At 44.7% G+C, this 21250-nt stretch overlaps 1 protein-coding gene across 3 annotated transcripts in view; it reads right to left on the bottom strand.

Annotated features, from left to right (window-relative positions):
* si:dkey-100n23.5 (cyclic AMP receptor-like protein A) overlaps nt 1-21250 on the bottom strand; it is a 48208-nt gene that overhangs the window by 15536 nt on the left and 11422 nt on the right. For 2 of the 3 annotated variants that reach the window (XM_032529881.1, XM_032529884.1), the window contains 5 exons: nt 20705-20794; nt 20168-20206; nt 15090-15168; nt 8729-8776; nt 4151-4233 (listed from right to left, as the gene is read on the bottom strand). In XM_032529881.1, coding sequence (XP_032385772.1) covers nt 4151-4233; nt 8729-8776; nt 15090-15168; nt 20168-20206; nt 20705-20794 — 339 coding nt within the window. The remainder of the gene's footprint in view (nt 1-4150; nt 4234-8728; nt 8777-15089; nt 15169-20167; nt 20207-20704; nt 20795-21250) is intronic. The other variant, XM_032529883.1, reaches the window with a different exon arrangement.

Genomic DNA, 21250 nt, shown 5'->3' with positions numbered 1-21250 from the left:
CACACACACACACACACACACAGGCGCACAGCAACACCACACACACTAGGCATGGTCATATATCCACCCAAATATTATCTAGGCCACTCAGCCTGATGTGGCTAAGCTATCACACAGGCAATCAGGGTGTTAAAAGGGCATGACATCTGACACCACAGACATCTTTGATTAACAGGGAGTTTTGAAATCTGAGTGTGAATAACAGTCAAGAAAACATCAGAAAAATGAGGAAATAATTAGAGCAGTCATTCGATGTGCTCTCTTAATGTGCTAAATTCTAGTGTATGAAATTATACTCAAATTTAGCTAATCCTGACCCCCTGGAGTCCAATCAAGGAAACCTGGAGAATCCCTCCTGCAAAGATCAGCAAAAGGAGCAACACAGAAAGGAGTGATAGTTCTACCTCCGAATATAAAAAAAACAACCCATCACATACCTGCAAGCTATATCATGCTCAAAACTTATTTTAGTAAACACAGTAAATTAAATGTGAGGAGATAGATAAATAAAAAATGCTTGGAGACAAATAAAGATGAGAGTTGGAACATTGCATTCTGCATTTCAGCATCTGAGGAGCTCTATGGTTCAAGTAAACAAAAAACACCACAAAAGATATTAGGGTACAAACCACACATCAGCCTACACACACTAAGGCACAAACACACATCCCTGAGTGCTGAATGCAAGGCGTAGAGGCAGGAACGGAAGCAAGGGAGTGCAGAAAGGAAAGAGAAAGCAGGAGAGAGAGAGAGAGAGAGAGAGAGCGCGCATCCTGGGATGCAGAATGCCGAATACAGTGAGATAAGAGTTAATGTATCCCCCCTACCCCCTCATCATCCCTCCCGTTTGGCTCTCTCTTTCTCCCTCCCTCCATCCATCCCTCCCTCCTCCTCCGCCGCCTCCTCCCCGTTTGCTTTGAGGGATGAATAATAACTGCTGCTCTGAGATTTCCTCCCTCGTTTTTCAAAGCGCAGAACGGAGATGGGGAAGGTCTGCCTGGCCCGGGTTGTGCGTGCAGGGGAGTGCAGACACACACAAAAGCACAGACACGCACTGAAGCACACACAGATGCACGCACACACCGTCTTGTTCTCGCTGCTTGCCTGGAGCAGGGAAATCAGATCTCCTCCAGAGAAAGGCGGGGGGACTTAGGCACTGTAGGGAGCCCATACAAAAAACCCTGCAAGCACGTATAGGCCTATACACACCACAAAACCCACATGCAGCATCGATGGAAACCAAGAATAACTAGGAGGATGCAAGCTGCCTCCTGGAGCGACAGGGTAAACTCAAGGTTAAAGACACATCACCGGTTCAAGCCCCGCTGCTAGGGCCAATGCATCCACACTAAAGCACCCCTCTTGAGGGTATGTAACCCTGATTAAGGCAGCTAGCTCGTATGCCATGTGCCTTGCTTTGGAGGTTAGGGCTTCTAGGGAAGAGGAGAAAAAATACACTAAAGAGGGAGAAAGACGGGGAAGTGTCTAAAGAGAGCGACAAGTTCTGGTAAAAGATGAGGAGCAGGCTGTCCAGGAGGAGCGCTTTCACATCAAGCTGCGACGAGCCACAGAAATCGGCAGCTAGGTTCCGAGGAGAGGGCTTATTTATGCAAACAGGCGTACAAGCGCGCACAGTAGGAATCTAGACAAGCCTTGTAAACAAACACACACCCACACCATAAAGCACACAGGGGAGGCGATGTGAGAAGCAGACTGTGAAAACTCTAGTCGTGCCGGGCAGTGCATGCGCTTGCACACGCACACACACAACGAGCTGAGAGAGATTGAAGTGGCGAAGAGGTAGCGAAAAGAAGGACAAAGAGAGAGGAGGAGAAGGAGGAGGGATAAGTGCGAAGGTGTGAGTGTCTGGTGCTACTTTTGTGTTGCCAAATGAGGGCATGTGAATGGGAGGAAAGAGCGAGCGAGCGAGCGGGCGAGCAAGAGAGAGCAAGAGAGAGAGAGAGTGTGCGGTAAAATGATGTATAATGACTCGCTCATGCAAGTGTGTGTGAGCGCGGGCGAGGAAAAAGTAGGAACGCTTTCCCATTTCAATTCGCAACAGCTGGTGTCGAATTAACACATTTACCAGTGTGCATTTGGAACAGATTAAAATTGTGTGTGGCGTGTGACTGTCTGCGTGTGTGTGTGTGTATGCGTGAGTGCGTGTTTGTGTGTGTGGTAGCAGATGAGGGCCAAAAACAAGAGTGTGTTTGTGTGTGGGAGTGTCTGTGTATTAACGCAATGGATCAGGGCAGAGAGAAAAGGCAAAGAGAGAAGAGAGAGAGAGAGAGAGAGAGAGAGAGAGAGATAGAGAGAGAGAGAGGAGAGAAAGAAAGAGCAGCAGGGATGGATGTTAGAGTGAGCGAGGAAAGGGGGGAGGAGAAAGAGAGGAGGAGACAGCGAGAGAAAGAGCTCTACCCGAAGGCTTTAGCTGCTGCCCTGGGCCGTCTCTCTAAGCCCTGTTTAGGAGGCTTTGGAGCTCAGATAGAAATAATCCCCCACTCAGACACACACACACACACACACACACACACACACACACAAACACACACACACACACACGCTTGGCATGTACACACCACAAATAAAAACGCCAAAAAACATACTACACAAACACAGAGCGCAACAGCGCACAAAAGGACACATTGAGCAGCACGAAACAAACAAGAGCGCACACACACGGCACACAACAGCACACACACATTCGGCATGACACGAAACAACACCAGCCGCCCACACACACACACACACACATACACACACACACGTGTGGAGAAACACACTGATGCTGTCTGCCGTGCGCTGCTTCCGCACGACAGAACACAGCGACATCAGCACGGCACCGTGACAAACACTTTACACACTCCAGCACTCAGCAGAGGGGAGGGAAGAAAAGAGGGAGAGATGGAGAAAGAGGGGAGGAGGCGGAGGAGGATATGAGCCAGGGGGGGAGGTGAGTGAGTAGGGGAAGGGGGGGAAGAGGGAGGGGAGGCTAACAAATTAATAGGAGCCGAAGATATACACAGCCAGCGCCGCTGAATGGGGTGGGGGAGGAGGAGGAGGTGGTGGTGGTGGTGGACGACGACGACGACGAGAGACCAATTCATTCCCGTTTTCTCCTCGTTCGCTCTCTGGAAAAAGGCGGAGCGGAGCTGAGCGAGCGAGAGCGTGTTTGCTCAAAAAAGAAGGGGGGGGGGGGAGAAAGAGGGCTTTGTGTGGCATAGGGGTGGAAAAGTGGAGCTGGTGGTGGGGAGGTGCCATCAAAACACATAAGTAGAAAGACAGAGCAAGAAAGTCTGGAAATAAAAGGGGTCTATAACAAAGATGTTTTGAGCGTAAAAAGAGGAAGACGGGAAGTGAAAGTGACATTAAGGGAGGGAAGGGGGGAGTGAGGAGAGGGAGGAAAGGTTTTGGGTTTGCACAGGATGCAGTTTGTCATCTTCATCAGCCTACAGTTAGAGCATGGGAGGGAGGAGGAGGGGACTATAATGGATAGAGAGGTGAAGGAGGAGGAGAGGGTGAGAAGGTGAGGTGAGGGGGGTGGGGGGGGTGGGGGGATGGGCAGTGTTTAAGCGGAGCCTTTGAGACGTTGACCCTGTAATTGACCTGTGTCTCCGCCTACATTGCCGTGGCGACAAGCAGAGCCGCTGCAGCTAATCACTTAGTAACCCTGACTTGTCAATCACACCGAGTTTGAAGGGAGGGAGGAAGGAAGGGAGAGAGAGAGAGGGAGGAAGGAAGGAAGGAAGGAATGGAGTGAAGGAGTAATAACAGCACCGGGGTTATCATTTACTGGACCACCCGCCTCCTTCCACCAACCCTCAGCCGACGAAGCCCTGGATTTAAAAATGCCAATAAACAGCTCTGTGCCTATAAAACACACGCACGCGCACACACGCACACGCACACACACACACATACACACACACACTCTCCTTTAGTGTTCGGGATGCTACAGAGAGAGCAAAGCTTTGAGAGTTCAGATAAGAGAGAGCAAGGGAGGAGGACAGGATAGGTAAAGCGGGGAGGAGGATGAGGGAGGGAGGGAGGGGGTGAGGGGTTGAGAAGAGATAAGATAGCAGAGTGAAGCCAACATGCAAATAAAACAACGGAGCGCAGAGTTTATGTGCTATACAGGTGCGTGTGTTACCTGTTGATGAGGGGAAAGATAGACACCAGCAGGTAAACAGAAGGATACCACTTCAACGGCTTGATCTCCTCAGCCAAGGAAACCTGGAGGAGAGAAAATTGGCTACTGACCCATGTAGAGAGAATGAATGCTCATATTAACAGTCTTGTCTCTCAAACACACAAATGTGCGTGTGTGTCAGAGAGAGTGTGTGTGTGTGTGTGTGTGTGTGTGTGTGTGGTGTGTGTGTGTGTGTGTGTGTGTGTGTGTCGTAACTGGAAGAAAGATCAGTGCACTAAGGCAAACAACAAAGGCCAATTAAACCCTAATAAAATATTAACCTGCTGATAATATGCAATATCCACACACAGTTATGAGAAGAAAAGGGGATTCCAATTAAACTGGAAGCCAATACTTATGCCGTAATGTGAACAGGATGAATTCAATATCTTGTGGACAAGCAGAAAAGCAGGAAGGCAAGAAGACAGAGAGATGCGGCAGCAGCTAAAAGTCGAGGAGGGGGAGAGCCAGGCGGTGGAGAGCTTTTACAAGCTGTTATCTAATTCCCCGGAGAAAAGGACTCCTGCGCCCGGAAGAGGCTGAGAAGCACGGCCCCTGGATCGATTTTCTGCGCTGTGCTGTTTTTCCCCCTCCTCCTCCTCCTCCTCCTCCTCCTCCTTCTCCTCCCCCCCTTAGGTAAGGACACAGTAGCAGCGCAAAACCTCTCTCTTTCTCTCTAAAACACACACATAGTCAGAGCCAAGAGGCAGGCCCACAAGCTCTGGTCTCTACCCCCACATGCTGGAAATTAATTACTCACCAGAAAGACCCAGAGGCGTGCAAGCTCTAACGCAGGCATTTTAAACAATTCAAATGAAAATCACGAGAAACCCCCCTGGTGGTATTTCATCTTGTGTGTGTGTGTGTGTGTGTGTGTGTGTGTCTAAGTTGAATATATTGAATATAAGAGCCAAGTTTCCATCGTGTAACGTCTGCTGGCTGTATGTGATCAACTGAACAGAGATAGGTTGTATTTCCACATCACAACTATTAAGCTTAGCCTTCTTAATGTCAATCATGATGGAAAGCTCTGACATCACCGGCCATGTCAAGCTCTGCCTATTGTTGCGTGTGTGTGTGTGTGTGTGCGTGTGTGTGTGTGTGTGTGTGTGTGTGTGTGTGTGTGTGTGTGGTGTGTGTGCGACCGCATGCATGCTGGGATGAATGTGTCATTGTTAGAGGAAAAGGGCAAGCCCGGAGTCTGAAGGATGTTAAGTGGAAAAGGAGATTTGCGAGTGTATGAGCCAGTAATCTCAGATAAAAATTTAGGTGAGGTGTAGAGGCAGGCATTTGAGGAATTTCAATGCGCAAGAGACAGGATGTGGAATAGGAGGAGTGGAAGAAGGAGGAGGAGCGCGGCTAAAGAGCCCGGTGTTTTTAATCACAGTCCTCCCGTGTCAGAGGCCCTTGCGCTGCTCGGGAAGCAGAGGGGAATGAAACCGTAATTATGTGCGGCGGACGCAGTGGTCCCAATGTTAATGACGCACGCTAGATTACAGATGGTTATCAGGGGCGACCCGTCCCCTTCACCACCCACTGCACTCACCCTCACTTGCTGTTATTTTATGAGTGGGTTTTTCTCTGCATCAGGTTTCCCAAACACACTTGTATGTGCAATTCAAGGACTTTTTAAAAAGGTCTTTTTGGGGTGAACATTAAGCACTAAAACTTATTTAAAAGGTAAGACAATTTTTTTACAGAAATGTCTTTCCATGAGACATTATAATCATCCGCAGCAGTATTGACACAATTATCCATCATAGGGACCATGAACAGCTCATGATGTGAGGTATCTATTCTTTTAAGGAAAAAGGTTTAGAGCGCATCAGTACATTATTATGTTATGTATATATCATTGCTTTGACAACTGCTGTTTCCAACTTTCCATTTAAACATTTAAACCAACACAGACAAGAAGTCCTTGAAATAAAAAAAAAAACAATATTACAAAATCTCCAATTTTATGACAGCTAAGCAAACTAAGGAAGATGATGGGATATAATTGAAAGATCCAGAACAGCTATACAATGGCACTTTCAGAGATTGAGACTGCTCTGACAATTAAAATGCCATATTTTAATTAATTTCCTTAATTCTTCCTTTAAAATACATTGATTGCCTAATTTCTATTTATTTTTTAATCCAAAAATAAAGATTATTAGGAAATGTTTTAAACAATCAAGAAGCCAGAGCTCTTGAGAGACAAACCCAACTGTCCTTTAGCTTACTAATACTAAGGATGTTTCTCAGGATGTTGGTGATATGTAAAAAGTCAACGTTGGCACATCCATGAGGATGCACATTTGCAAAGGTAACACTCACCAAGAAACAAGGTTGCGCATGAGGGCACATAAACACACACTTACACACATGTATACAGACACAAGCAGAGACACATGGCATTGTGACTCAAGGCAAAGCTTGTGTGGATCAGTCAACAAACACCCTGGGAAGATAACGAACAAGCAGCACGCTGTTTGCTCAGCCAGCTTTGTTGCTACCCGATGGGACTGAGCTGCTGTGAGTGCAGTTGTGCAAATGTGTGTGCGCGGCCTGACTTAAACACTCTCTTCTGAATATCCTCCTGCTGACCTGTGCTACTGCAAGACCTTGTGGTGCCTGTGTGTGTGTGTCTGTGTCTGTGTATGTGTGTGTGTCTGTGTGTGTGTGTCTGTGTATGTGTGTGTCTGTGTGTGTCTGTGTGTGTGCGCATGACCACAAACAAATTGCTCGAGACACAGAGAGATGTGTCACAACCATGTGACTGACAGCCCTGATAACTGCCAACAGTAGTTATGTACGTCATCACTCCAGCCAGATACACACTTTCACAGAGGCACACACACGTACGTGCACGCACGCACACACACACACACACACACACACACTAATAGCAAGAGAGGGGGATGGTGGCGGCGAGTCAGAGAAAGGAAAATGGAGGAAACTACATGCGTGAACACAAAACATGAGAAGCGTACGTGTGTGCGTGACAGAGTAACAGAGAACATGTGAGGCGCAGAAGGACGGAGATAGGGAGAAGTGAATGGAAATAACCAGAGCCAGCGGTCTTCAGACACACACCTGCCCCACACACACCCACACACACCCACCCACACACACACACACACACACACACAACACACACCCACACACACACACACACACACGAGCCAGAGCTCGCTGGCTTGGCAAGCACAATCGGGGAGGCTGCTGTTGTTGTTTTAAAGCATCGCAGCGCGTGCATAAACTCTCATAAATATTCATGTCCATGAACCTGGCTTGCTGCTTTATTCATGCTGGGTGTACAAGAGTAAGAGAGAAAGAGGGAGGGAGGAAGAAAGGGAGGGAAAATAAAGGAGAGACAGAAAGAAAAAGAGAAAAAGCGCAAAGTGAAAGGCATAGAGAAAAACAGATGGAAACGAGGAGAGCAACTGGGAAAGAGGAATACGAGGAAACGGAGAGTGTGATAAAAACCACTGCTGACTTATTTACACTCTGTGCGACACATAGCAATTAGCCCACATGAACGGTGTGTGTGTGTGTGTGTGTGTGTGTGCTGCCACACATTCATGCACACACATCACTCGTCAGGGTTACACCAGTTCAGTGTGCAGTAATTACATCTGCCACTTAGGGGCAGCATCTACATAACCTTAACCCTATCTTGCCCCTACCCCCAACTAACAACTGAGCAGAGGGAGGAGGTAACTTTTCATCACTGTGACACTGATCACCTTTGTAGAGGATGCTTGGTGGATTGTTTTAGGCTTTACATTTTAATGATTTGGCAACTCCACAGTTATGCATAATGTGTGGGAAGGTAAGGGTTTAGTTTCTTGTTGGAGGACACTTGAACAAGATGCAGCGTCTGTAACCAGTATTTCCCAAGAAATCCCTTGTTTAATTTAAAGGCCCCCTCCAACAATTTAATACTGTATGGGACTCAAAAATAAAATAAAAACATAATGCAATAAGTTCAATAAAACATTTTGATGGACCCTTACTGCCCTATTTTGGCAAGCTGAGTGGGACTACGATTTTGATTTCTGTAGGGAACTACTTCTGTACAACTCGACACATGTAAAATCAGAGGAGAGCTCCTTTAAGCTACAATTAATTTTCTCTATTGCCCTAGTCCTCATGTCCTATTTCACAATCTGACTTCTCTAGATATTAATCTATTTTACAGATAGCTTCTCCTGTCCCCTTCTGTTTCAATAAGGTCATGGAGCCACCACAGCTCCCAAATTTAAACACATGCACACATGCGCACCCACATTTAAATATACATGCACAGGCACACACACAGTGAGAAGCGTTGGTGTCACAAGGTCAAATTGCTCCTGCTGTTTGACATCTACCCAGCATGACCACAAAAGATAATCCTGGACACACACTAATCCTCACGTTCTGTGTATATGCATGTGTGCTTGTGTGTGTGTGTGTGTGTGTGTGTGTGTGTGTGTGTGTGTGTGTGCATGCGTGCGTGCGTGCATGAATGCGTGTGTTGAGAAATGTGATGGTCAGACAGGCCATTACCTTTCGTCTCTCTCTCTCTGGGTTGAAGGTTCCCAACCATGATTGCATCTGTGCAGAAAAGACACAAAACAGAAGGAAAAGGTCAGGGCAGTTACTTTGACCAAAAAAAAGCAGAATAGTGGTTTGATCATTTAAATCAGTTTTTTTTCCTAGAGAGAAGTGACCTGAAGTTTAGAGGTGAGTGTAGACAGTGACCACCTGAAAAAAATATCATATTGGCTATCACACCAATGCAAAATCCCTCCACTTTCTCACCCCTGCTAACTTGCCTAATTCACAGCAGAGGGTAGAGCTTAGAGGCAGAAGGGAGCACTTAAGACAGCTCCCAGCATCTCACTAAAAAAACTGGCAACTGATCAGCTTCAGTGCACACAATATATGACATGAGGAAGAAGAAGAAAAGGCAAAGGGTGTAGAGAAAGAGGAGACATTTTTGGAAGAAGTGTTAAGGAAAAAGAAAAAAGTGGAGCAACATGGCAGATCTGAGATCTCCAAAGAGACTGTGGGAATACTTTTCGCTCTTCCTCCGTATCCTCTCCTGGGGGAATGCAGGGAAAATGTCAACAGACACACGCAGAAAAACACACACACGCACACACACAGACGCAGACACGCACACACACACACACACATGCAGAGGACTGGGATTTGTAATGGGGGGGGGGGGGGGCAGTAGGAAACCAGAAGGTTTATGTAACCCAAGACATCATAGACAAATCTCTGGAGGCCCAGTGTGAGCTTCACATGCACGTACAAAGAGTGAAGTGAAGAGCATGAACGATATGCACTAACAGCTCTTCTGTTCTGTAATTTATTAACTCAATGTTGCCATGGTTTCTCTGCGCTGACGTGATTGTCATTGTAAATCTGTGTGACTGTGGTGTGTTTGTGCGGGGAAAGAAAAAAACAAAAAAACAGCCATTTGGTCATTAGACTGAACTTGTTCCAGAGCACCACTATCCATCAAAATCAACAAACACTGATAATAAGTGGAATATCATTAGGCTTCGGCCAGGTCTCTAGTGTGCGTATCCAGCTTTTGTTGCAATCTCTTTTAAGCCGTGCCACCGAAGCATTTCAGACAGTTAAGTGCTGCGGCGTGAGTCTTAAGAGGGAAGGAGTGGGCATGTACAAATCACAACAATAAAACAAACACACCACCACATTCTTAGAACTCTCTGTCTGGCCTGATAATGACTCATTAGCTTTCAAATCCCTCTAGTTAGTATGATCTCACAGTCACTCAGAACGTGTCCATGTTTCTCTAAATAATCATGTTGTAAATGGCTTGGACTTGGTAAACTAATGAGCTACAATCCTCCCTCTCTTTCCAGCCGTCTGTCTCTGGAAAGCGGAGAAACTTCTCCGTCCAGCTAACATCCCACCTCTCTTCACTCAGTCTCCTCTTCTTTATCCCTTTCCCCGATGCGTCGCCACCTACCCTGCTTTCAAAGCTTTTAAAATTCTTTCAAGTGAGACAGCCTGCAGCTGAAAAGAGATAAGGCTTGAGCTCTTCATAAATATGATAGAGAAAGCAAAATGGCAGAGTGAAGGAGGAAAAAGAAAGGAAAGAAAGGGGGGGGGGGATGAGGGGGAAAAAGAGACAGAGAAAGAGTGAGGGAGACGGATAGATGTGGAAAGGACAAGAGAGGGAGAGGGAAAACAAGAAAGGTGGAAAATAGAGAAACAGAGCGAGACAGGAGGTTGAGGGAGGGACAGCTGAATACTGTGAGCTGAATGAGTTATTAGATGAAGGTTGCAAACCAGCTACATTCAATTTATTCTCTTGATCACATTCATGATAAAGAGCTGTGTAGTCTCTTTTCCTTGTGCTTCCCTTTAGCTACCTGCTGTCTGTCCGTCTGCAGCCCAACAATCTTTAAATCTGTCTCACCGTCCCATCACTCACTCTGCCACCCAAATAAAGAATGCTACTAACATTAACGATGATAATTTATTGTGAGTCTGATGTGGCTTTAATCTGATTCTCCATTGATGAAAAACATCCAACACCCACAGACCTGTTGTTGCAACACATTACTGCCAGCACCTTTCCACTGGCGGTACAGCCACGTTGTGTGGTGTTGTCAGATCAGGGGAATTAAAGCTATGTGAACTGTGTGGAATGCTGCCTCTGGGCTCCAACTGCACCCTTACAATGGAAAATCACACAGAGCTACGAGCTGACATGGAAAAGAAATAATAATCAAATAAGTGGTAAACCAATTAATCAACTGATCACCTACAAAAAATAGACTTTTCTGAACAGCTGGAACGAGCGAGCGGTGGACATTTTTGCGTTTTGTTCCCCTAAAGGATTAAAATAAGTTGTAATAAACCAGATTTATCCTTTAAATTATTATCTATTATCGGAACAGCATTGTTTTTGCATTAATGTATATAGCAACTGCACTACAACTATGACAAACTAAATGATTGAAAACACAAAATCTAATTCTATTTTAACCTTAGACCCACTCTTAACCCTAAAATAATTTATCACACACAGGAAGTTCTTTCAAGGTAATTTTTTTGCGACTCTATTTTTGTGAGAATTTTTACAGTAGCGCGCCCATGTAGAGAAATACGAGACACACAAACAGCAATCCTGTCTTATTTCTGAGAGGCGTCAGCTTTCACTAATGTCACTTTTCTAAAAGGTCACAATTAGGGATGAGCAAATACAGCATTATCTGCATCTGTATCTGTTTACCACATGAATTATCTGTATCCGTATCCGTACTCAGACTGGGCGGGGCCTAAACCGGAAGTGGTCAGATTTAACCCGGAAGTGGGTCGGGTTCTCTTGAAATGTGCGGGGCTTTAACCGGTATGTTATTTAAGCATGCAATTGATATGAGTTGATCAAAAATTGTTATATTTATTGCTGATTTGAAAACTATTTACATGACAGCATCAAGCTTCAGATCAATGGTGTTGTCATGGTAACAAACAAACTATATACAGAACGTTTTGCAACAATGAATACAACACATGCGGTTGCAATTATGAAGTAAAATGTAATGAACAAGAGTTTTCATACTCAATATAACTTTCTTTTTTTAACTTTTTATTTTTTTATGATCAGTGTGATTTTTTTTTTTTTGGTTCTTTTTTTTTTTTTTATTTCTTTTATTTCCACACAAGGTATGTGTGTGTGTGTGTGTGTGTGTGTGTGTGTGTGTTGTGTGTGTGTGTGTGTGTGTGTGTGAGTAAGAGAGAGACACAGAGAAAGAGGGGGCGGGGGGCAGCTGACAGTAAAAAAAAAAATCTCTGATGGCAGAGACGCAACGGGAGTTGCATTTGAACTGATGTCTGAAACCCACGTTCACCAGAAATCTACTGGTTACTATGTAAGGACTACAAAGTAAGTAAGTAAGTAAGTAAAGTTTATTTATAAAGCGCTTTTCTCAGATAAAAATCACAAAGTGCTGTACAAAAGAGTAAGTAAAAAACAAGCAGTATAAAATGTATATAAATATATAAAATTAAAATGACACTAGCAAAAATCCATCAACCAAAAGCCTTCTTAAACAGACATGTTTTCAGATCTTTTTTAAAAGAGACGACAGTGTCTGCAAGACGCAAGGACAGGGGCAGGGCGTTCCACAGTCTGGGAGCAACAGACTGAAATGACATGTCCCCTCGGGTCTTATAACGGGTCTTAGGGACCGCAAGCAGGTTCTGGCCAGAAGACCGAAGAATGCGGTCAGAGGAATACGGCTTCAAAAGGTCCAGGATGTAATGTGGGGCCTGACCGTTTAAGGCTCTGAAAGTCAGCACTAAAATCTTAAAATCAATCCTGAATTTTACAGGGAGCCAGTGGAGGTCCAACAAGACAGGAGTAGTCGAGTAGTTGCAGTAGTCGAGTCTTGTTGATATGAAAGCATGAATTATCATTTCCAGATCCTTCTTTGACAACATTTTGCGAATTTTAGAGATGTTCCTAAGGTGAAAAAAACAATTTCGAACAAGCTGTTTTGAGTGTGTCTCCAGGGACATGGCCTGGTCAAACACAACCCCCAGGTTTCTGAGGCTGGATTTGACAGAAGGGCCCAGGGAGCCAAGCTGCTGTTTGATAAGCGGGATCTTATGGTTTGGGGCAAAAATCAGCGTTTCAGTCTTGTTTGAATTTATCTGTAAATAGTTTGTGGCTAGCCAGTCTTTGATGGAGGACACACACTCTAGAAACAGAGGCAAACGGTGGAAATTCAGCATCATTAAAAGAACAATACAGCTGAACATCGTCAGCGTAGAAGTGGTACGATACATCTTTGAAACAGCGGATAATTGACCAAGTGGCAAAATGTACAGTAAGAACAAAATAGGGCCCAAAAACTGAACCCTGTGCCACTCACGCAAGACAAATTTGTCACATCGGACTGAACATTATTTACAGCAAGATTGAAGGTTCGTCACAAATATAGGATGAGAACCACTGAAGGACAGATCCTGATAGTCCCATCTCATTGTGAAGCCTATGATCAATATACCGTGATCCACAGTGTCAAAAGCCGATGTCAAATCAAGAAGTACAAGTACAGTGTAGCGGCCAGAGTCTGCTGCCATCATCACATCACTAGAGACTTTGATTAGGGCTGTTTCAGTGGAGTGAGATTTTCGAAAGCCAGATGAAAAGTATCAAACAAGTTGTGCTGCTCCATAAAGGAGGTCAGCTGGCATGCAACTACTTTTTCCAAGATTTTGGAGATAAATGGAAGTTTAGATATGGGCCTGTAGTTTTTGGGTTCTGAAGGGTCAAGATTGGGCTTTTTAAGGACCGGATTTACCACTGCGTGTTTGAAGTAATTTGGAACTGTGCCAGATTTAAGTGACAGGTTAATTATATTTTCCACACAGGGGCCGATGATATCAAATATTTTCAAAATAGATTTGTTGGGACGATGTCAACTGGGCTCGAAGACGGTTTCATATTTCTTGTTATGGTCTTCACATCTGTAAGCTGACAGGAGTGAAGGACGACCAAGACGACACTGAGAGAACTCAGTGAAAGAACCACGAATGAGTGGAGGATTAACCACTGGCCCTAATGTCATGTACTTTGTTCAGAAAAACATCAAAAAGTTGTTACAATCCTCATGTGTGTACACAGGCACAGGAGGAGCTGGGGGTGCAGTAAGCTTTTCAATGGTGTCAAACAAGACTTTTGGATTTTTCTTATTTCCTGATACAAGGTTAGAAAAATAAGCTGAGCGGCCTGCTTTATAAGTTCATTTAGATCTAGCATCATGTCTTTTAATGGAGTCTGTGTACCTCTAATTTAGTGGCTTTCCACAGACGCTCAGTCTTCCGGCATTGTCTCCTAAAGCTACAAAATATTGTCATTTATCCATGGAGAGGCCTTCTTCTGTGAACCTGAAATCTTTTAACCGGTGCTACCAAATCCAAAACCGACAGACATGGTCGTTGAAACTTTGCACAAATGAATCAACATCATCACAATCAATGAAGGAGCAGGTTTCAAAAGATGCAGAGAAATCACTAAGTGTTGTCTCACTGATAATGCTTTTTGTGTTACAACATTAGAGACCGCGGGCATGGGGGTAAGAGACAAATCAAATGAAAACACAACAATGGTCACTAATTTGAGGATCATCAACACTCAGTTTATCAATGTTTAGGCCACAAGAAAATACCAGGTCCACGTATGGCCTTTTTTATGCGTGGGGCCGGAAACGTGCTGCACAAAGTTGAAAGAATCCATAATTGTCAACAGTTCAACTGCAGTCGAACACGAGAGGTCATCAATATGCAATTAAAGTCCCCAAGGATTAAAACGCGATCTAGTTTAATGATAGATGTTAACAGCTCAGAGAAATCATCAAGAAATTAAAACCGAAGTTAAAAACAAACCTGAAGCTGAAGAAACCCTAAACGTTAACGGAACAGATCCGCAGACCCGATTGACTGACGGAGCGGGAGAGAGAGAGAGAGAGAGAGAGAGAGAGAGAGAGAGAGAGAGAGAGAGAGAGAGAGAGAGAGGAGAGAGAGAGAGAGAGAGAGAGAGAGAGAGAGGCCGAGGGAGCGCATTTCTCCATGTTCTGTGTGTGTATGATTGATCCGAGCGGGTTTGTAGGCGGGGGGGGGGGCGCTGTGATTATCACAGAACGCTGCGCGGCCAGTTGAGGAGTTGTATTCAATCCGAGCACGGATATTGACTCATATTACTCGTATAATACTTGTAGTCTGCAAAAGTGCTTTATCCGTACCGGATACTCGTTTCAGCCGGATACTCGGATCACCCCTAGTCACAATACATTTGGATTCAGTTAAATAGTTAAATTGTTAAATTGTCCTTGCGCTGCTGCCACGGCTGACTGCACGCATGTTGAGCACTCACCCTCGCATTGGCCACGCAGATGATCCTGGCGTAGCAGCAGATCATCAGGAAGATGATGCTGAACAGAGGCACGTACCATCTGCAAAAGAACAAACAAGAACAGGTCGTAAGAAAAAAATCGTATTAAAAAAAATCATTACTCTTTGTTTTTCTTTGTAATCCTGTTTTAGGAGGTTTGGAATACTCTTCATGCCAAAAGAAAATGTCTAATGAAAAAGAAAAACACCCAGGATTTAATTAATTTCTAATCCACAAGTAGAGTGTCATATATCCTAATGGAATTTATACCTTGACAGGACGTAATAACATACTAGGTGTCCAAAGTTGAGATATTGGGGCTGTCTAAATTTCATTAGAGAAAGACTCATCTAACAAGATTTCTTCTGCAGGACTGCAATCTGAGAAGGCCATCGCTGTTGATTTGGTGTCTGGACAGAAGGTTGTTCTGATTTGAAGTTTCATTGTAATTCAGCCTGTAAATTATCTTGCTGCTCTATTTTAACCATGAAACATTTGTAAATCATGTCCTCCCTAAAAACAAAATCGGTAACACTTTACTTGAGGGTATCTACATAAGAGTGCCATGACCCTGTCATGAACACATGAACCCTAACCCCAACCATATCCAGACCTTGTCATGACAAAACCAAACGACACTTACTAAAAGAAGCGTTATGTCATAAATGTTTATGACTTGTTGATAATGTTTATGACACGTTTATGACAGTGTCATGTCACTATTATGTAGATACCTTCAAGTAAAGTGTAACCATGGCTTACTACCAACATTTCAGAGTGTTTATGTTTAGGTAAGACCGTTACACTGGTAGACACTGGAGGGCATTGTTCTACATAGCTGATGCAAAGAGGACCCAACAATTCTACTAGCAACGCCACAACTCCGGAAATGCAGGTTGACAATGACATGTCAGGTATTTCTGAGCAGATGAAAGAGAGGAAGACAAGCTAAGAAAACGGGGGTGATGGATTTGTTGGAATGGCAAGCCTTGTGTTATGCAACATCTTGGGAGGTGATGTCAGCTCAGAGAAGTTTCAACCTCTCCCTGTAATTATGAAACAGGCCTTTGTCTCGCTTTGATAGACAGGTTTCTGGCCACTACGTCTCTGTTCAGGTCAGTAACTCTTTAGCAGTCGAGACTGTGCTATGCTATGAGACACCGGCCAAATGCCCCTACATGATTAACATATTAGAACGAGCAGAGGAAGAACATCAAGGGTAATCACAGGCCTAATCATGATCCACAGAAGAAGAAAAAAAGTTCAACTGACATTCGAAAAAGAGAGACTGAATCTTGTCTCTGACCCATAAATACAGGGACCCACATGGTTCCTAAAGAAAATGGATTGGGAATAAATGTCCAACACTGTGCTTTAAAATGAATTGACATGTGTGTTAAAAACTGAACTTTTAGCAACAGCTATAAGGTAAGCAGTAGGTCCTTGGCCTAATTTAACTTTGTCCACACTTGTCTTTCAAGCCTGCAGGTTGAGAAAAATAACTCACTGAGCCTTATCAAATTAAACTTTTTATTAGCAGGGGAATAAAAGATGGTAGGCGTTTGTTTCACAGCAGGAAACAGGGGAGGGAAACGCTGCTTTACACATCGTCTTACTTCACGCCTTGTAGAGAACATCAATATACAAAGAATATCCTCTTTGAACATGTGTGTGAGTGCATTTGTATTTGCGCATCCACGCAGGTTAAAAAATGGCATGGGACAATGATGAAAGCGTTTCAGGGGAGACCTGCGCAAGCGTCACCTCATGTGATTTAATAACCTGCTCTCCGGAATAAACAGCGTCCAATTACGCCAGCGCACGTCCCGGTAATGATGGAGAGACGAGGTGGGGGGTGGGTGGATTGTTGGAGAGAGGAAACGAGGGGGGGGGGGGGGGTGGCCTTTTTAACGATAGCGTGGGTGGCTGCGAGGAGGAGAGAATGACGGGCGGCAGCTACAAAGTGCTCTAATTAGCATGATAATGATCTGCCATTAGAGTCCGCTCTGCTCTACAGCTGAGCACTACCCGGAGAGAGAGCGAGAGCAGGAGGGAGACGGGAGATGGGAGGGAAAGAATGAGAGAGAGAATGAAATAGAGGCATTGAGAGAGGGGAGATTCTGAGTGGGCAGGGGATGATAAAAGTGAAGATAAGATTAGAGGTAAGGATGGAAAGGTGGATGGATGACATCAGATTGTGAGTCAGGACAAGAAAGAGCAGAAATAAGAAAAAAAACACTGGGTGATTAAAAGACAGGAAGAGGGATAAGGTCATAATGACAATGAAAGGAATAGCAGAAAGAGGCTGCAGCCAATAGATTGACTAAGAAAGGATGGATAGAAAGACGGATAACCACAGAGTGGTTTTGAGAGAACAGTGAGCCAGGATGGAAGCCTGAAACTGGCAGAAAAAAAAGGTTATCACAGACGCTCAAGATTCAATCTCTCAGCCTCAGCCGGGCCCTCCCTCCAGTACCACTCTGAAGTGAAGAATGAGGCTTGGATGTAAGAATTCTTAATTGAAGTGGTTGGTAGGCGATGAGAGTACTGTAGGGACCCATTGAGGCAGGTTTGTGCTCAACTTTGACAAACAAGATCCTACTGCTGGGTAAAAGATCACGATCTACCTGTTTAACCACTCAGACAGTGACAGGACACTGCAAGAGACAGAAAGGGAGGAGGAGACACAAAGAAGAACAAGGTGTGTAGGGTGTGTCTCACCAGATGCACTAATGTTAAAGTTAAAAGGAAACAAGACTAAGATTCTACAGCCATCCAAGTGGCACTGTGAGGCTGTACTTGTGAGCTAACTGATACAGCCGTCAACATGCTCACAATGCCGATTTTGAAATAAAGATGTTTAGCAATAGCAGGTATAATGTTTACAATGTTAATTTTCATAGTTGTATGTTAGCATGCTAAAAACTGCTAATTATCACTAAACACAATGTAGCTGAGACTGATTGATATCATTAGGTTTGCAAATATTATGTCAACAGTATTGGACAAATTACCAGTCAAGTTATTACAATTCACCCTGTGGGAAACATGAAAGTGTGACCCCAATTTCTCGACAATCCAAAAGTTGTTGAGAGATTTCACTCAAAACCACAAAGGTCCAGCCCTCTAATGGCCAAAGGGTTTAGGTGCAGACCACGAAACATCACGTTCCCTGTTCAAATCCAGCTGGGGACCTTTGTGCATGTCATTCCCCATCTCTCTCTCCCCTCATTTCCTGGTGTCTCTCTTTTAAAAAAAAAAAAAACAAAGACAAAAAAACATAAATCCCAAAAAACCAACGGTGACCTTTTGGCATTCATCTTCTGGGAACCATGAATGTCTAAACACAATTTTGTGTCAGTCCATTTAGTAGAAATTTCCCTGAACAAGTGAAAACTTTGACCTGCTTGTGGCACTCCTTGAAAAGTAAGTTGAATAAAGGTTGAATACTAAATCATTCAAATTCATCCCCTGGTCACCATAAATATCTGGAATAAATGTTGTAGCAATACATCCAATAGTGGCCACGACATGTCAATAAATACCAAAAATGTGGATCAACAAAGTCCTTAGGATTCGATCTACAGGTACCATGGACGTATGTACAAAAATCCATGACAATCCATACGATCAATGAGATATTTTAATCTGTATTAAAGCGGTAGACGGACCAACTGACCAACCGAACGGCTTTACCCTCCATAGAGCCACCTTTGTAATTATAAACTTTCATTTGTGAATGTCATTTTCTCTGTTTTTCTGTGCTGTCTGACTGCGGCCCATGATACACACCAACGGGGACCTCTAAGAGCGGTGACTCAGCTACGCTCGACTGCTTCCAATTGCTGACTCAACCCCTGAAATTCTGCACCTCCGTCACAAAACGCTGTCCTCTGCTTTTCATTCTCCTTCCTCTTTCATCCCCTTTCACACTGTCCTCCTCCGAGCCTCCCCCGCCTGCTCTGTCCTGTCTGCGCCGCTTCGCTGAACTCTGATGAAGACACACTATGGGGCGTGGACAGAGACGAGGGCAATCTATTTCTCTCACTCTCCTCTCTCCTTCCTGTCCTGCTATGCTGCCCCTCTTCTCTTGCTGAGTAATTCCCCGTCTCTCTAACTGTACCCAGTATGTCTCCCCTCCCACCTTTTCCACTTTTTACCTTAAATACTAAAACCTCTGCTCTCCCGGGTCTTTCCAGAAAGATGTCAGCAGGGTGTGTGTGTGTTTGAGTGTATGTGTTTTTTCCTTGACGGGTGCTGCCTTGGCCTCTAATCTCTCGTCTGGTTTGATGTAATTAGAGCTAATGAAGATTCCCTGATCCTCTGAGCAACTCGTCCCCCTGGGCCACGAAAGCGTGAAAAACTAGAAAGAGCCGGGGAGCAGAGGAGCACTGATAAAAGAGACACAGGCTTGTTTAGCGCAGCTGATAGCTATGTGTTGTTCTGCATGTGTGCGTGTGTGAGTCTGTCTGTGTGTGTGCATGCTTATTTGTTTAGAAAGATTGATTCCCTGCTGATGCTGCGAGCAGCAACGCGATTACCTTGGCTCATTGCAAAGTGTTGTTGAATGCATGTGTGTGTGTGTGTGTGTGTGTGTGTGGCTAAGCGTCTGTGCAGGGGGATTGGCAGAGCCCTTGCAGACTTAGGGCTAGTTGCAGAAATCAGTAGACAGGCATAATCCTTCATAGCCGTCCTAAACACTTAAATACACAGTGTAGCAACTCCCCTAAATCTGACAAGGCAGACACAGGCATACCCACATGTGCGCAACCACATGTCGTGTGCATGCACGCGCACGCGCACGCGCACGCGCACACCACACCCACAGCCCACACCCCACCACACACACACAACACACACACACACACACACACACACACCACACACACACACACACACACACACCTTGGCTTTACACCAAAAGGGGAAAAAACCCTGCAGGCTCCCCTGACATGTAACCCTTCAGATTTCCCCACAGAGACAGCTTTCTTCCCCCTTCCTCCTCCTCATCACCCCCAGTGGGGGAAGCTTTGATGCCGGCGCTGAAAGGGTCTACTTACATCCCAAATCTCCAGGCTACGTGATCGTCTGTGATCCAGCTGGGGGGAGGAGAGAGAGAGAGAGAGGAGAGAGCGAGAGCGATGAGGGAATTACAAAGGAAAGGGAGAGCATGAGCGGAAGAGAGACTTGTGTGACTGAGTAGGGGAAAAGCTGTGCAGCTGTAGCTATTAATAAGCCGAGAGTGGAAAGAGAGAGCCGAGCCTGGAGATTAGGGCCCTGTCCCAATTCTCATTCCACTGCCTCCTCGCGACAGCCTCTTCCCCTTTTCCTCACCTTTTAACCACCCTCCAAACAAATAATGCCTTTCACCACAAGAACTGGAGAGGCTGAAGGGACATTTTACTGCTTAAAGATGTGCTGATAATTGCCAATTTTGATCACATAAAATCTTATGAGGGAAGGAGCCTGTCTGGAACTGGAATGAGGCCAGTGCTGTGGCCCTCCTTAAAAGGAAATACATTTAACAGAAAATCAGCTGTGGCTTGCTGAACAAACATACTATGCTGTAGCTGGACAGTTGGCTATACAGTACTCACCACCAGGCTCCTGCGGGTCCATAGTAACCCTTTAGCAGTGGCAAAGAGGCCATGACCAGCGGCACCCCCCACGCCATCAGATGGTACGACCTGATAAAAAGCAGGCATTGATTTCATTATAAGCACAGAGGCCAGGAAGCTTTTCCCCTGAGAAGAAAAAAAAAATTATGACTAAATCAATTCTTTTCGTCTTCAGTTCATCCCTTTGTTGGCACTTACATTGGGGTCATTTTTCAGGTGCAGACAAATGCCCATACAGCCAGAGTGCCAATTACTCATGGTAATATAAATAATAATTACTCTCACTGTTGTGGCAAAGATGATTTACAGAGGATATGTCTGCATCAAAAACACAAACAGGATGCAGATTCTCACACGACAGGTGCTAGTGACAAAATCTGCAGACAAAGCTGGCGTAACTGAATTTTTTTGCATGTATAACCTATTTTTTAAGGAAAATGGTAAGGAAAGATGGAGAGGCTTTATTTAATACTGGCTTTCAATTAAAAAATATAAGATTAGTGAGAGTATTGAGAGAAATCCAAA

The sequence above is a fragment of the Etheostoma spectabile genome, chromosome 11 (assembly GCF_008692095.1).
Source record: "Etheostoma spectabile isolate EspeVRDwgs_2016 chromosome 11, UIUC_Espe_1.0, whole genome shotgun sequence".
Taxonomy (NCBI): domain Eukaryota; kingdom Metazoa; phylum Chordata; class Actinopteri; order Perciformes; family Percidae; genus Etheostoma; species Etheostoma spectabile.
The sequence above is the reverse complement of the archived record's forward strand: the minus strand, read 5'-3'. Positions and strand labels throughout refer to the sequence as shown.